General features: G+C 41.8%; 1 protein-coding gene across 3 annotated transcripts in view; it reads right to left on the minus strand.

Annotated features, from left to right (window-relative positions):
* Nucleotides 1-6,845: 6,845 nt before the first annotated feature.
* Nucleotides 6,846-18,240, minus strand: part of LOC142457735 (mitochondrial adenyl nucleotide antiporter SLC25A24-like) — a 63,140-nt gene continuing 51,745 nt past the window's right edge. The window contains exons 7-9 of one of the 3 annotated variants that reach the window (XM_075558859.1): nt 15,926-16,093; nt 14,229-14,379; nt 6,846-12,809 (exon numbers count right to left, since the gene is read on the minus strand). In XM_075558859.1, the coding sequence (XP_075414974.1) occupies nt 12,631-12,809; nt 14,229-14,379; nt 15,926-16,093 (498 nt within the window). In that variant the 3' untranslated portion in view covers nt 6,846-12,630. The remainder of the gene's footprint in view (nt 12,810-14,228; nt 14,380-15,925; nt 16,094-18,240) is intronic. The other 2 variants (XM_075558852.1, XM_075558863.1) reach the window with 2 other exon arrangements.

Below are 18,240 nucleotides of genomic sequence, written 5' to 3' on the forward strand. Positions count from 1 at the left end.
AAGAGTAAATATCTCAGAAACCCATGGGCAGCTGTACCCTGTCCTAGAGGATTGCTATGAGACAGAATCAACTCAATGACAGTGGAATTTGAGTGAAAGTATCGACAATGAGAAAAGAAAGTGTTTTGAGAGTACATGTGTCAGAGCCCAATTTGAGTTAACTTATGCAAAGAGAAGGTGTGCAGCTGGGACTCAGGTAATACAAGAACCTGGTGCTGGAACATCCTCAAGATTCTCTAGGATCTTTGTCTTTGATGCTATCTGTGCTCATGCTATGGGTTTTTCTCACAATGTGGGTCAGTTTCTTCCCATGGCAGGAAGCCTCACGGGAAGAGTTATCTGTTTTCTATCTTACAACCAAAGAGAGTGTGAAAGTAAGGTTTATTGTGCCAACTAGGTCAATAGGAATATGTGGGCAGATATTAATCAGGTCACAGCTTAATTAGAGGACAATGAGAGAAATGGCTCTGCAAGGCCTGCCCCCTCTCTCTTGCTGCTTGACACTTTAACTAGTTCTCTGCCTCAACCTGTGTGCTACACTACCTGTGGACCAAGCCTACACATAGATGTGTCCCTAGAGCTGGAGGCTCCTTCAAGGCCTGCTTCGCCACCCTGACACTCACCTTTCCTGATTTTAAACCATGCAGTAGTTCCTTGTTCAGTTCCTATAATTGTTTCCTGTTCCATATACAAGGTTCCCCATGAGCACAATCAACTGTTCTGGAATTCCCATTCTTTTCAAGGTTATCAATAGCGTATTATGGTCCATACAGTCTAATGCCTTTACATAGTCAATGAAACATTTACAGTCAAGAGCAAGCTTCAGAGTTTCTGCTGATAACCATGTTGCTCTTTTTTCTTACCTTTTTCTTTCTTGATATATGATGTCCCTGGCATCATTTCACAACTTGTCGGATCTTCTGTCATCTAAGGTTCAATATGTTAAATGATCTTAACATTTTTGAAATTCAAATGGGATATGCACAAGGTGGTATTTGGTTTTCTTAGCCTTGTTCTACAATTATGCAATTTCAACCTGATCTTGCATATGAGCCACTGATGGTCTATTTCACACAAGGCTCCTAGCCTGTGTTGGATGATAATATTGAGATTCTCCATCATCTCTTTTCACCAAAACATCAAACAAACAAAAACCCTCACTGCCATTGAGTCAATTCTGATTTGAATCAACCCTATAGAACAGGGTAGAACTGGCCCTGTAGGCTTCAGGGACTGTAACTCTTTACAGGAGTAAAGCCTCATCTTTCTGCTGCAGTTTATTTTGCAGCTAGCAGCCCAGTTAGTAACCCAACAAATACCCACTACGCCACCATAGTTCCTCATCTCTTCCCACAGATGTAATCAACTTGACTACTCTTTATTCCATCTGTGAAAGTTCATGTATGTAGTCCCTGTTTATGTTGTTGAAAAAGGTGTATTTGCAGTAAAGAAGTCATTGGTTTAGCCATATTCTATCATGTGATCTCCAGGTGTTTCTGTCACCACAGCGATATATTCCCACTACATCCTCTTTGTTTCCAACTTTCACATTCCAATGACCAGTAATTATTGATGCTTCTTGATTGCATATCTGATACAATTCAGACTGAAAAAATGCAGATAATTCTTCAATTTGTTCATCATTGACTTTACTGGTTGGTGCATACATTTGAATAATTGTTCTGGCAACTAGTCTTCCTTCTAGCACAGAGCTATTATAGCAAGATATACGCATTTTCCTTGAAGATAGACCTTGAAATGTTCTTTTTAATGACAAATACAATGGCATTCTTCTTTGATTTGTCATCCCCAGTATATTGGGTGATCATCTAAACCTAAACTTTAAAATTCTTAAACTTTTATCTACACTCCTTTTCTTCAGAGAAATTTGCCACAGGGGCAAATTAAAGTTCAGTCAGAAAACATTCAGAAAACTCTTACTGTTGCCAAATTTTTCACAACCCCCCACATTCTGTTATGTGAATCCAAGATTCTCTGACTGCAGAAGTGAATTAACAGTCAATGCAGCAGGTTTAAAAAGCCAGATGATAAGTCAGATGCAGGATCCAGACCCAGAAGAAGACAAACAATCTGCTTCACCGTATGCACTTACATTGAAGGCAGGCCAGATCCCGAGGGAAACTTTCTTTCAATATATTGTTGGCTATTGTTGGCTTTTAGGAGCTGTCATTGGAGAAGGTATTACATTAAGTTAGAGCTTATTGTTAGGGATTATTGGGTTTTAACCACCAAACCAGTAAGTATCTGGACCCAACCAAGTTGACACAAAATTTTTAAGTATCCAACTGGAATAGTAAATCATATGATGGTCCAATTCAAAATGGCCAATACCACTTTATTTCAGCTCACACTCAAATTTTGGAAGCATTGCAAACACAGATGTGATGCATTGAACACTAATGACCAAAGAGTGAGCTGTAAGGTGACATCTAGACCATCATATATGAAGAAAGCCAAAGTCATTGAAAAGCAATCAAGAAATAAAAGATCAAAGTACATATCAGAAGAGATTCTGAAACGTGTTCTTAATCATAAAATAGTCTGGTATTTACATAATCTGTTGTCAATTTTAGAGGATTAAGAGTGAAGGGGTGGAGTCTAGCCTGTCAATCAGGTAGTAGCTTGATAACATCATTTGGAGGGGCTAAGGAGGTAAATAGCTCACTGGAGCTTGGACACACACTCACTTCCTGGGAGACATTGCAGCTGACAAGACATATGGAGTTACACTAGTACCCTGAGCTGCAGCACTGAGATGCTTACGATGCCACTGGATCCACAAGACTACCCACCACTGGCCTGGAATCTTCCTGCATTCAGCGTAATTACATGTGTTTTGTGAGTCTGAAGAAGACTTTATAGAATGATATTAGACATATGGGCTAATATCGGACTTGATCTGAACTGTGATGGGATGTTTTCTTAATGTACAATTATTCTTTATATAAAGCTCTTTCATATACACACATGCATCTCCCTGGATTTGTTTCTCTAGTCTACCCGGAGAAACATTTTATAGTACCTTGGCAGTGGGGTATTAGAGAAACAAATAATAAAGATGGAGAGTGGATGTTTATTTGATTTATGCCCCATGGCAGTGTTTCTTCTTTGGCTAGATAGAAATGTCCATCTAGTTCACTCGGTTGTTTTCTGGAAAGGATATGAGAGGTTAAAGTATTGATTATTTTGTTTGGTTGCAGTCTTTGGTTATTCCTGTGTAAAATGGTAAAAATTAATGTTTTTAATGTGTATTTTGAGTTCAGGGATAGCAATTGCCCCTTGAATTTCTCAGAGACCATGCTGGTTAGAGAAAATGGCTGACTGAGGTCAAAATGATTGACAGAAGGTCTGGTCCTGGCTTAAGGCAATGCTGTCAGAGGCCTAATCCCATATTTTGTATTAATAGAGTAGTGTAGATAAGGATTCAGATCAGCTAAATAAAAATTAAACTGGGTTGTTTTAAGAATGAGATTAGTATCTGATTCTACTTTGTTTATACTGATTTCTTCAGCTAATTATTATTGATATAATGATTTATAGAAATGATTATTGGGAAGTATGAAAATGGAGAGCTTGTAAGCCCACTTGCCTTGAGTCATTAAAATTTGAATCATTAAATGGGTTAGGACACGCCTGCAAAGAAGGCATGAAAAGATAAGCCCCACCCAGTGCTTTGGACTACTCAGGACATTTGCATTCCAAGAGACTTGCCTAAGGGGTTGCTGACAGATTGAAGGAAAAAGGAACTCTTTGGAATTTTGAAGCTTGAACTAGGGGCTTTTGTCAGAATATGGAAAAAATCTGGAACCATGAAGAAAACTCCTCTCTAGAACTGAATGTTAAAAGGAGCCTGTGAGCAGGCTGAAATGCTTCTAGGTGACTACCTGGATCATACTTGTTGAGTGGAAGTAAGAGAAATGCAGCAAAAAAGAGACAGTTTGAGTCTGGCCACTGCCACTCAGTGACTTGTCTGAAGTTTATGACCTAGTCCAAGGGGGCTAGAGTAGTTGAGAATTTGTGATGGAGCCCATCGTCTAAAGGCCAGGCAGCCAATGGACACCCTGATGAGGCTAAATGAGGCAACCCACATTGAGCTGATCAGAACCCGACCAGACGAAGAGAAGATTCTTGAGCTTGTAAACTGGTGCATATTGCTGCTGACTTCATAGATGGCCTGTCCTGATTTAATTTGCTTATGAATGCAGATTTCACAAGGTTCCAACTAGAATAAAGATTCTTCACATCAAAGAATATGATTGTCTCCTCAGAGCACTGGTTGATGTAAGTGGACAGTATAGAAATTGGGGTGGATAAAGGCATGAAGTGGTTGGCTTAAAAACTTTCATAGGTAGGGGAATATATTCATAGGATTATAGGAATATGGTGTAGGTGTTCACATAAGCATAGAATATTTTTGTTTTGTTTACATATAGAATGTTATGTTTAACTGAGACTTTGGCACATATTGAATTGTATGCATTATAGCTGTATCCTATTAAGTACAGGCATAATTTTGTTATTGTTCATTTGAAAATTATATACAGCTAAAGAGTTGTGTGAAAGTGTCAGATTGACAAAGGGTGGTCTGTGGCAGTTACATAATCTGTTAACAATTTGAGAGGATTACGAGTGAAGAGGCAGAGATTAGCCTATCAATCAGGTAGTAGATTGATTGACTCATGTGGATGTTCTAAAGAGATAAATACCTCACTGGAGGTGGGACACACACTCACTCCCTGGGAGACATTGAAGCTGACAAGACACATGGGACTACACCAGTGCCCTGAGCTGCAGGAGCCACATGGAGACCCCTGCCAGTACTGAGAAGCTTACAGTGCCACTGGACACACAAGATTTCCCACCCACGTATCTGTGATCTTCCTACATTCGGCATCATCGCATGTGTTTCGTGAGTCTGAAGAAGACTTTATAGATTGGTATTGAACATATGGGCTAATATCGGACTTGATCTGGACTGGGCTGGGATGTTTTCTTAATGTACAATAAGTCTTTTTATAAAGCACATCTGATTGTCTATGAATTTGTTTCTCTAGTTAACACAGACTAGCACAATTAGCTAAGGCAAATGGACAAAATGATGATGTAAAGAGCTAAATGAAAAATGTCAAAGATCAGCTCCAGGAAGCAAAGTAAAGTGCAAAGACCTACAGTTAGAAAAACCAGAAAGGAAAAACATGCTCAGCATACCTTAAACTCAAGAAAAAAATTCAAGCTTCAGATTGCAATATTGAAAAATCCTCAGGGTCAAATATTGAATGATGCAAGAAGCATCAGAAGAAGATGGAGGTCTTAAAAGCTTGAAGGGAACTTCACGCCAGTGCCCACGGGGGAAATAGTGCAGACCTGTGTGAGTGCAGCTTCCTTTAACTCAGCACTGGCTGAAGACGACGGTGACCTGTTGGTGTAGTGGTTATGTGCTCGGCTGCTCACCATAAGGTCAGCAGTTCAAGCCACCAGCAGCTCTTCAGGAGAAAGATGGGGCTTCCTACGCCAGTAAAGAGTTACAGACTTGTGATTTTTCTGGGAAGATGGCTGATCAGGGGACCCACAAACTCCGAGAGCTCTTTTGAACAAAACGGGTTTGGTGTCCAGGTAGCCGAGTGGTAGGAGGCTGGTGAGTGAAATATCAACCGGGACAGCACACTGTTGCCACCCCACGAATTTGTCCTGAGCAGAGGCCTCAGTGATACAGGACCTGATTCTGGGACATCTCGGGTCACTAGGATGCCGCCATGGAGGACGCGGCTAGCTATAGCCCAACTCCATCCCCAGACTGGGACCCCGAGCCCAGAATCGGTTGCCTGCCCTGCCAAAAAGCGCAGAGGTCGCAGTACCGCCTACAGCAGCTGCCCACTCAAGGGACACCACTAGGAGAGAAGGTTCCCTTTCCCACAGTTTCCACGTGGCAGCGATCTGCCCGTGGGTCCATATCCCTCCCTCCATTTATCTAAGGCCTTGGTAACTAACTGATGTACAAAATAGCGGGTCTACCTGGGTGACCCCCACGGGGGACCATCCACCCCTTTGCTGCTTGGGACCGCTCCACCGGCACCCCTTTTGCCTGGCCGCCCACCCCTGCCAGCTTAGTGCCCGCTCCACTCTCAGCCCAGGAACCAGTGCTGAACACTTCCCGCCGGCGCGAACTGTGTTTCCACCAGAGCCACTTCAGGCTGATCTGCACTACTGCGGAGACCCGTGCCCGCAGCCCTGGGCACTAGACCGGCCGGCCCCCTTCCAAAACGGACAGTGCCGGTCGCAACAGTGGGAGCCCTGCCTACTGAGAGCATGAGCGACAGGGCTTTTCACTCTCGGTATGCTGCGGGGATTCCAGTGACCGGCAGCTCTGAGCTCCGAGCCTGCGCAGGCCTATTCCTTCCAGGTCGGAGGACAAGCACCATTGCCTGCTGTTTCCCGCCAGAGCAGCCACTGTCCGATCCGGCTCGACCCTGTAACTGCGGTGCCTTCTCCGCTCACAGGGCCTGCGGCTTAAGAGATAAATGTCCCCACCTGCTAGGGAGCCTAGGATACAGTTTTGCTGTCCCCGCTGGAGCCGTCTGTGGACCCCAGCTGACTCTCACCACCACGGGACCCTGCGGGGTCCCAGCGCCAGCGTCTAAGCCTGTCCCAGCCCTTCCCAGCCAGAATATTAGGCAGGCGCTGCGGCCTGTGCCTCTCTCAGCACCCCTTGCGGCCCCAGCATTTTCTGGATGGTGCAGGAGGCCCACCTCTGGGCGTGGGGGGCTGCTCCTGCCTGTGTAGCCTCTGCCCACAGGCTCAACTCTACACGCCTGCAGGGACCTGGGAGTGCTTGCTGATCACAAGAGCACCCCTCCCCCACATAGCCAGGCACCAGAACCCAGATCAGCACCACGTCCTGTGACAGTGAGGCCTCCCCCACCTCCAACTTCTATTAGGCATCACTAGCACTAGAGGGAAAGAATTTATTTATATATATACATACATACACAAATATACGTACATCTTTTATCTCACACTGGTTTTTCTCTTCTTTCTTTTACTTTCTGCATTGTCTGTTCTTCTATCTTCCTCCTTTTCCATCATTGTACTTCTCTTCTGCCCCTTTTCTATAGGATTTCCTTCTATCTCTTTTTCTCCTTCCTCTTCCACTATTATCACTTATTTTCTCTCTTTTATAGCTTCTCCTTCCTCTCTCTCCATTTTTTCCTTTTCCCCAAAAATTTTGTTTAAAATTATTTTTTAATTTTTAACCTTTTACATTCTTATTTTTTAATACTAAACAAAAAAATGGATGCTAAGGGAACACTGACAAACCAGGTCAAAGCATCCCTAGGGCACTCACTGAGGCTCCAGGCCCCACTCCAGTTGCTGAAACATCTCACCACTGCTGGTCACTAAGCCTTCGAGGAACTCTGCCTACACAGCAGTCTTACCCATCTTTATAGTAGGTCATAGGCAGTTGCCTGAAAGAATCCTTAACCATAACACAGATAAGGTTTCCATGGACTCCCAGAAGCATGGGGTCTATGAAAGGATAGAGGAAAAATCAACAGACCACATCCCTCCCAACAGCAACAAAAAAAGACAGAAAGATGAAACATAGTAGCAGAGCTAACATCTCTCAGAGAAAAAACAGATACAGATCGAAATTTTCAGAAGTCTGCTCACAGTAATACAAGAGCTGAGGGAAGCAACCCAGAATAAGGATGCAATGATAGAGGGGATGAATTCCACAATAGATGGGATGAAGTCAACCCACCAAAGGGAACTGCAGGAGCTAACAGAGGAGGTAGCAGAAGCCACACACAAGGTCACAGAACTTATGATTAGGCTTGAGAAGACAGAGAACCATATCAGTGATCTTGAGGACACTCAAACAGACCTAAGCAACGAGAAAGACAGTCAGATAGGAAAATTAAAGAAACAAAAGATAGCCTTAGATAAATGACAGATGCTTTGAAGAGGAATAATATTCGAATAGTTGGTCTACTGGAGCACAACACACAAGTCGACAGCCAAGATAGCAAAGGAATTTCTGGAAAAAAAACTTTCCCACCCTAACAAGAGAGAACCAGGCACTCATACAGGAAGCAGAAATGATGCCAGCTAGACTAGACCCCAAGGAGAACACACCAAGATGTATAATAGTAAAAACAGCCAACTTAGATGAAAAAGAGAAAATTTTATGAGCAGCAAGAGAAAGGAAGACAGTCACATACAAAGGAGTTCAGGTAAGAATATGCTCAGATCTTTCAGCAGATACCATGAAGAGGAGGAGAAAATGGAGCAATATCTTCAAAAAACTGAAAGAAAAAAATGCCTTCCCCAGAATCCTGTACCCTGCCAAGTTACCCATTAAGAAAGATGGTGAGATAAGGGTCTTCCAGAACAAGGAAAAATTCAAAAGAACATGCTGCAAGACCCCCAACCCTGCAGAAGATACTGGCTGATTCACTATGGACAGATGATCAACCTCCACCAAGAACAAACAGCAGACCACCATATAGCCCATCTTCATCTAGAAGCCAACATTACAGCAACAATTACCAGGACAACAGGGTCTCAGATGGAAAAGAAGACAAGATAGAAACTCTCCACTCAAACACAGCACACTAATATGAAGTGAGATAGGTAAAGACCCAAAACACAAAACAAGGTATGACAACTATGAATCCACAGATAGTGATAATAACTCTGAAACCCAATGGACTCAATTCGTACATTAAAAGAAAGAGGCTGGAGAACTGGCTCAGAAAACATAATCCATCAATCTGTTGCCTGCAAGAGACACAGCTTAAGCACACAGACAAGAATATGCTAAGAATAAAGGGTTGGCAGAAAGTTTACCAATCAAATTTTAACTCAGAAGAGCCAGGGGTGGCTGTCTTAATTCCGACAAAATGGACCTCAAGGTCCAAACCACAAAAAGAGACAAAGAGGGACACTACATAATGTTCAATGGTTCAGTAAACCAAGAAGCACTTAGCATATTGAATATTCATGCTCCTAATAATGGTCCGGCGAATTTCGTCAAACGAACTATTAAAAAGATGAAAAGAGAAATCACAGACACAACAATCATAGTAGGTGACTTTAACACTCCTCTATCAGAGAAAGCCAGATCACTGGGAAAGAGCTAAACAATGTAATGAGGCAACAGGGCCTGGTAGACATCTTTCGAGCTTTCCATGCAAACGCAAAGGATTTCACATTCTTTTCAAATCCACATGGATCTTTTTCAAGAATAGGTCATATGCTGAGACACAAGCCCAGCCTAAATAAATTCAAATACATAGATATTATCCAGACATCTTTCTCAGATCACCATGTCATAAAGCTGGAGATTAATAAGAGGATGTCCACAAAAGCAAGGGCAACCAATTGGAGAATGAACAATGATCTCCTGTGACATGAATGGGTACAAGCCCAGATCAGAGAGGATATTAGGAAGTTTCTAGAAACTAATGAGAATGAGAATACAACATATCCAAACTTATGGGGCACTGCAAAGTCAGTTATCAGAGGTAGCTTGATATCATTAAATGCATATATGGAAAACAATGAGAGGCGTATGACAGCTACATTAACACAAAACCTCCAACTAGAACAGAGTCAGCAGAACAACCCCTCCAATAGCAAGAGAAAAGAAATAATAAAACCCAGGGCAGAGTTAAACCAGTGGGAAGTCAAGAGAACAATACAAAGATAAATGCAGCTAAAAGCTGGTTCTATGAAAGGATTAACAAAATTGACAGTCCTCGGCAAAGCTTACCAAGGATAGAAAGGAGAAAACATCAATAGCCAGGATGAGGAATGAATCAGGGGCAAAAACAACAGACTCCAATGAGATTAAAAGGATAATCACAAAGTCTTATGAAGGTCTGTATTCTAATGTATTCAGAACCATAGAAGACATGGATAAATATTTGGAAAAGCAGTCTCTCCCTAGATTATCTCAGACAGAGATCAAGAACCTCAACAAACCCATAGCGAAAGAAAAAAATACCAGGGTCATCAAAAACCTACCAACAAAAAAGCCCCAGGGCCAGATGATTTCACAGCAGAATTCTACCAAGCATTCAGGAAAGAGTTGACACTGATCCTCCACAACATAGAAGAGTATGGAAAACTCCCAAACTCATTTTACAAAGCCAGGATTACTTTGGTACCCAAACAGGAAAAAGACCCCACAAGTGTAGAAAAATTAAAGACCAATATCTCTAATGAACATAGATGCAAAAATCCTTAACAATATATTGGCCAATAGAATACAAAAGTATATAAAACATATCATCCACCACAACCAGGTAGGATTCACCCCAGGGATTCAGCGATGGTTTAACATCGGAAAAATCCATCAATATTATACACCACATCGAGAAGAATAAAGATAAAAATCATATGATGATATCCATACATGCAGAAAAAGCATTTGACAACATCCAGCACCCATTCCTAATTAAGACACTCATGAAGATAGGATTGGAAGGTAAGTTCCTCAAACTGATACAAACTCTCTATGAAAGACCAATGGCCAACATCATAGTCAATGGAGAAAAGATAAAAACAATCCCAATGAAAAAGGGTACAACACAAGGATTTCCCCCTGTCCCAACTCCTATTCAATATCATTTTAGATGTTATGGCTAACAACATAAGACAGCGGAAGGACATCAAAGGGATCCAAATTGGAGAGGAGAAGGTGAAACTATCTCTATTTGCAGACGACATGATCCTGTACATTGAAAACCCCAAAAGCTCCACAGCTAGAGTAGTTATAGAGATAGAGGAATATGGAAGAGTAGCAGGATACAAGATCAATAAACAGAAGTCAGGTTTTCTATACACATCGGACAGGATCATGGAAGAGGGGATTAAGAAGGAAGTACCCTTCACAGTAGCTAAGAACAAACTGAAATACCTAGGCATATATTTAACGAAAAATACTAAAGACCTATATAAGGAAAATTATAAGCCCCACTACAAGAAACTAAAAGCAACCTCCACAAATGGAAGAACATCCCCCTGCTCGTGGATTGGAAGGCTCAACATAGTAACGATCACAACCCTACCTAAAGCACTTTACAAGTTCAATGCTATACCAATTCAAATACCATCAACCTTCTTCAAAGAATTGGAAAAACTGACTACAAATTTCATATGGAGAGGGAAGAAACCTAGAACTAGGAGAAAACTGCTCAAGAAGAAGGGCACAGTTGGAGGACTCACCTTACCTGATTTTAATGCCTATTACACAGCTACAGTGGTCAAAACAGTATGATACTGGCACAACGACAGACACTCAGACCAGTGCAAAAGAATAGAAAGCCCAAGAGTAAAATCATCAGCATATAGACAACTGATCTTCAACAAGGGTCCCAAAACCATCAAGTGGGAAGCGGATGCTCTTTTTAACAAGTGGTGCTGTTAACTTCATAACTGCCCAATTACACCATTCCATACCTGCCCACGCACTGAGAATCGTGGCTCTGTGAGATGCAACAACAGAGAAATGGTGGCAGCAGAACCAGGAAACCCGACAGGAGACAGCGCTCTGAGCTTCCGTATCCACACAGCCAAAAAGCAGCCTGCCTTCAGAGGAGGCTGCTGGCTGGGTGGACTGCCTCCTGGCACTTGCTGGGGCGATACTCAGCCATCCACCAAGTTAGAACTGAGCATCTACGGGCAGAGGGCTTACTGCTACAGTGATGCGTCTGGGTATCTGTGGAAAGAACTGAAAGACCTTTGGGAAGTTCCCTAAGCACGAGAGAGGCCAAGGGATCCTGGGCGAACAGAGCACAGGCAGCAAGAGGGGTACCTGTGCAGGCACTGCTGGCCAGAGACCATCCTGCTCCAAGAACTCACCCCGAGTCTGGTCTCATCATGATTACCACCTGTACTTCCCTGACAATCCACAATCCTGAGTCATGGCATGAGCTCTGTGTGGCCATTGCAATGAATCCTCAAGCCCTGAAGCAGGGAACCCTGTTGCTGTGGTAGACTTAGTATCAGAATGAGCTCTCAGGTTACAGCTGGAGGCCCCTCTGACCTCCACCTCAGCCTTAGACTGCTGGTCTGACCTTCTTCGCCCTCTGAGGTGAGAAGAGGTCAGACACCACCACTTCATTTGACAGAAGGAATTGCCAAACTATGCAAACTTTCCATTTGGCTTAAAGAAGAGAACCAGACTCAATGATTGGGTAAAACATCAATTTTAAATGCACTGATTTTTCTTTTAGTGTATAAAACATTTCAAACTCAGCTTTCTAAAAAAGGATTTATATTCAAAAAGGTTACCATAAACTGTGACAACCGACCAAAGATTTTACAATGTTATTGTGTGGTATATCTAAATTCAATCAAAACACAAATTTCAAGTGAGAGTCAAGGGAGTATTTTGGAAATTCTGTGGATACAAAGGACTTTAAGTTATTAACAAACTTTATCAAAATAATTGTTTATAGATTTTGTAATATAAAAAAGCAAGAGAAAATGTTTTTAATGCTTCTGTCACCTTTCCTTTTATGGAAAGATAAATATTTCTTTACAATCTAGGTTTTATAATACAATTAGGTGATAGTGGCAAGGACACAATACAATATTTAAGTTCTATATTAATCCCAAAAAGGATTTCACAGTTTCATAAGCCAAACAGCTAACGCCCACTGCAGGAAGCACTTTTATGATATTTGGGGTAAGACCCCTGAAAAATCCCCTTTTTCCTTCTTTGTGATATATTTCTTGAATGAGATGAATCATAGAAGTTATTGATCCTCCTTTCACATGAGCTATATAATGAGAGAAAAAGTGGTAGAATTCAATATTTAATGTACATCCATTAAGAAACTCCAATGAGAATTTATAGAGTTCTAAATAATTTAGGACTACCCCCCCCACACACACACACCGATATGATAGTACTGTGTTGTCTAATAGAGCAGGCATTGGACGTCTATATCTATTTAATAGCTAAGATCAAGTCAATTGCAGTTCAGAGAGACACTGGAGCAGAGCAGAACTCCCTCACAGAGTGTTCTTGACTGAAGCAGGTCACTAGGTCTTTCTCAGCAAGAGCTACTGAGTGGGTTTGAACTGTCAGCCTTTGGGTTAGCAGCCAAGTACTTCACCATCGTGCCAGCAGAGTTCCTGGAGTTCTAATTACAAAGTTACACTACAAGTTCTGCTCCTCAGATGCTTTAGCAATATAGCAAGCTTTTGATAGCGATGTTTGATGAGTCGCTAGTCATGTCATGAGAGAGAGTACGTAAATGTCTTCCATAAAGGACTTCAAAGGAGCTTTGGGAACTAAGTAAGACATAGTTTGATAGAAATATGGTTGGGTGACTGGGTGGATAGAAAAATTCTTCACCTGAATTACAATAAATATTCAATTTTAATAACTAATGAAAAAAGAATGGAAGAATGTATAAGAAAATTACTTACCACATGATTCCTTAAATATTTCACTCAGGAAGATAATAATAAAACTATGTGGGCTTTTTCTCTCAAAAGGGGATAAAGAGATTTTCTTAGGATCCAAGTAGCTACTGTTTCACCCAGAAAGCAATAAAGCAGAAACCCTGTCTGTACTGATTCATAGCTCCTTTCTACGTGGATCAGAAGATCAATACTGGATTCACTTTCGCAAATGTACTGAGTGATTCCTGCAGCACAGGACAGCAGAAGCAGGGGATTCCCTGTCCGTGTGACGTCACGGTGCAGACAGCAGGACTGTGTCTGCTCTTCTCCATCTCCCTGCCATCGAGCTGATTCCACGTCCCAGTAACCCTACAGGACAGAGTGGCGCTGCTCCTGCGGGTTTCCGAGGCTGTAACCTTGATGAGGGCAGGAAGCCTCCCCTTTCTCTATGGGAGCAGCTGGTGGGTTCAAACCACTGACCGTGCAGTTAGCAGCCCAACATGGAACATGGTTGTTCCCTGTGGTCCTTCGGCATTGCAATCCGTTTACAGAGCTCAGCAGTAACGGGAGGGCACAGGAAGGTCCTAACCACTATGTGGGCGAGTCATAAACTCTGTACACCACAAAAGACACATAAAACACGAATTCCAGATTCACACTTTTAAGTCAAAGATTTTGATCTAGTGATCATTTCTACCATCTTTGTTTTTCATCATTTATTATAATTCATTGAAAATATACTTCTATAGCTTACTTATCATTACTTCATTGAACAGAAAACAACTTACCTTGAGCCTGCAATCGAGTCCTAAGAAGGTGCAGCGGAAAGCTGGCTAACTGACCGCAAGTGTTGGACAATGCACAACATCCCAGCAAAATCATTACCCCGGGGTTTACAGAGTTCTTGGCATAATGTTCGAGCCAATAATTCTTCAAAAGCTGTCAGAGAAGAGAGTAGTGGACACCTTTTAACTACTATGTAAGCCTTTGTTCACTCCCTTTCAAATTCTTGAGCAATTTCTTTATGAAGGAAACAGTATTTCCACAAATGTTTTTGGGTTTAATCCCTATAGAAACGCGATGAGTCAGTACATTTGTTCTACTCGACACATTTCATAAATGAGAAAACTAAATCAGAAAGACTTAATTATCAGGACTAGTCATAATGTTTACTAATGGATGACAAACTTTTCACTTAATCTCGATTACTTGATTTCAATTGTTCTTGCCAAAATCTTTACAAAGCTTCATTTCCACTCCTGGTTACACACAAAGGGAGGTGCCTGCTGTCCTATCAGGGAAAGGATGCACAGATATTTTCAAAAAGTTTATCTCTGCATATCGTGCTTGTCTTTGTGCGTGTGTCTTGAGAGTGTTTTGTCTATGTTGTTTGATTTGGCTTGGTTTGTGTGTAATGATCATCAAAGGTCTGAGTAAAGTTCTGAAGAACAGAATGCTGTGGAGAGGGACGCCTGCACAGCCCATCCTAGGCTTAAGAAAGACTAGCATTTCCCATTGTTCCTTCCCTTGAATGACAAATGCTCCAGAGAAATTATTTTAGGAATACTTGATTTTAAACACTTTATTTCAATCATGGAACAAGAGAGAGCTGTGTAATATCAGTCTAGTATGAAAACAAAATATTCAACTGGGGAAATGAAAGAATGGTAGAAGCCCAACATTAGCAATAGCAACTGCCTGATTTTAATAAATCATAGAAGCAAAAATAATGAGGGAAAGGAATGCATGCTATAATATATGGCTATAAAATATACTCATATTTCAAAGTGATAACTGAATTGGCATCTTCCACATGGGGGTGAGGCCATTTGCCAAAAATAGCACCGAACCTAGAAAACTGCCATCCCTGAGGTGGCAGTGAATTTGAGCTATTCTGGTTCTCGCCTGGTTCTTGCCATCAAAGGCCATGAGTTGTTAAGATGGTCTGTCGGAAATAGACACATCGTCCTAAAATGAAGAGTTGGCCCCTGAGACAGTGAACTGCCGTTGTGCTGCCTTCACATGCTCTGTGCCTCCTCTGTGCTCCATCTTCAGAACCAGGAAGTCTAGCTCAGTCCTCTAAGTCTTAGCTGTACCTCCTCTCCCGGGGAGCCCAGCATCTGAATCTCAGGCCTCTCCCCAGGCTAATGACATCAAAACACCTCAGCATGTGGCCCAAGAATACTTCTGCTTTCTTTTTGGAGATCCACAGGTAACTCTGAAAGGTTGTCAGCTTTCAGAACTACTCTTTTATCAGAATATAGGTCCATACTTATTGTTGAAAATATATAAAACTAATTAACACTAGAAAACCAAACTTCTAACATGAAAAATGAAAAAGTCAAATGAAACCACTCATCTCGTTTCTTGGTCAGAAGCTAATTTATGAAACGTTATCTATCACCACGTTTTGAGAATAGCACACTGGTCATGTGTCATATTATCAAATCTAACACACAATGCCATACTAGGAGAATATACTTACCTCAAAAACAGCTAAATCTATGCCTGCATAAGGAATAATGCCTAGCACGTTCGGAAGATAACCTTTGAAAAGGGCTTTGACGCCCTCTTGTTTCAGAAGCTTCTTGCCACAGTCAATCACCCCAGAATACTGTCCAGTTTGACCGACAGCCAGTCTGGTCTTTAGAACCTGAACGTGAGAGAACACAGCAAACATGCATCAGACTGTCCTAACGGAGCTAGCAGTCTGTGAGTGTGCTGCTCTCCAATATCTAAAATTATCATAAAAAAGAAATCTTAATCTTACTTTTGACTTCTTCATAACTGAACACTATGACCATCAGACGGTATAAAATGTTATCCACACAGGAAAACAGAATGAATCCCTGTGGCTTTGAGTGCACTGCTTCCATGTGTTGTGAGACAAGTTATAAAACAAAGCCATTTGCATAACATTATTACTTCTAAATAAAGTGACTATGGCCAAAATTCAAGATAAGAAAAAGTATGTATGTAAAAATATTTGATGTATGCTTAAAACATATACTTTCACTTAGAACTGTAGAAACTAACAGTGAGGCCTATAAATTTCTTTAATATGATTTGGGCATTTTGTGCTCATGAAATTGTGACATGACAGGAAGTATAGGGACAATCCAAACCAAACTCACTGCCATCGAGTCAATTTGACGCATAGTGATCCTACAGGGCAGGGGACAACTGTAGGCTCCAATCATCTGTGTATGATCAATATTCTTATGCCACTGTAATTCTCCTGATAGAGAATTTAGGGGCTTTAAGGTCACGGTGGTAGAAACCCCAAAGAGCAGCTTTAATCTGAACCAAGTGGGGACATCCTGTTTGAACACTGGCTCTTGAGGACTTTCATGAAAAAAGAAAAAGAATCTGAGCATCAACTTATCTGGACAAACTGTCTATTGACGGGGCTGTTTCAGAATACTTAGTAAGAAGCTTGTCTTTTGTTTGTGTGTTTGTTTCATTGTTTTTAGGTGTGTAGCATAACAGTCTTTTATTATCATATTCCTTTTTGATGTGTCTCAGTGCTGTGTCATTATTTTCATTATTATTAAATCACTTTCTTTGGAGCTCTTACAACAATCCATACATGAATTATCTCAGACACATTTGTATGCATGTTGCCATCATCATTTTCAAAGTATTTTCTTTCTGCTTGAACCCTTGGTATCAGTTCCTCTTTTTTCCCCTTCTTCCCCCACACTCCCACCCTCATGGACCCCTGATGAAATATGAATTATTACTATTTTCATATCTTACACCATCCACTGTCTCACTTCACCCACATTTCTGTTGTTCATCCTACTGGGGGTGGGGGGCTAGACATCGATCATTATAGTTGGGGTTCCCCATTTCTCCCCTTCTCCTTCAACTTCCCCCTACCCTCATGGTATCGCTACTCCCATTACTGTTCCTGTGGGGGTTATCTGTCCTGGATTCCGAGTGTTGAGAGCTCTTATCTGTAGCCGCGCACATGCTCCTGTCTAGCAAGATTTGTAAGGTAGAACTGGGGTCACGACAGTCGCGGGGAGGAAGCATAGAGTGATGTTGTGCGGCACCCTGGCTGTCCCACTCCTTTCTTGTGGCTCTGCTGTGAGGGAATGTCCAATTGGCTACAGACAGGTTTGGGTATCCACTTCGACCCCACATTTGCATCGATATATTTGATTGTCTTGGGTCTTCTATGGATGACTTCTTGGAAGAACCAGACGTGTAGGATAACCTCATTTCTAGGATTTTCTGCTGGCTTCAGGATTGCATGCATCCATCCTGTCTTAATAAATTTTCCCTGCTTGCTTCCCTAGCATGTTTATCTCCCCTTCCTAAATTTAGAACTTCTCAAAACTTTTATTCTTGTCTAATTTTCAAACACGTTATTGTTTTCTTAAGCAATCCCATGGCTTCAAACATCTCCGCAGGTGAGCGTCACTTTTTGCAACTGCCGGCCAATATCATAACTTTGCTGTCCTGCAAGCAACTCAAATTAAATATATGCAAACCTGAACTCGCCATCTCCCAGAGTCCAGCTTATTTGCTTGATTTTCTACCTCTGTTAGAGGCATAACCCAGTGATAACTTTGCCAAACATTCAGGCCCTGATCCCAGACAAGCTCCGCCTTCCTCCTCTTCCTTTCCCTGCTCCCCACAGTGAAGCTTGGTCCTTTCTCACTACAGCTCAGCCGTGAGGAAGTTCCCTCTCATTGCTATCACGTTCCAAGTCCTTACTGCTTTTCTGAGTGATGGCAACAATATCGTATCTAGTCTGCCCATCTCTCTGATCTCTGCTCTAAAACATGTTTT

The sequence above is a fragment of the Tenrec ecaudatus genome, chromosome 1 (genome assembly GCF_050624435.1).
Source record: "Tenrec ecaudatus isolate mTenEca1 chromosome 1, mTenEca1.hap1, whole genome shotgun sequence".
NCBI classification, from domain to species: Eukaryota; Metazoa; Chordata; class Mammalia; order Afrosoricida; family Tenrecidae; genus Tenrec; species Tenrec ecaudatus.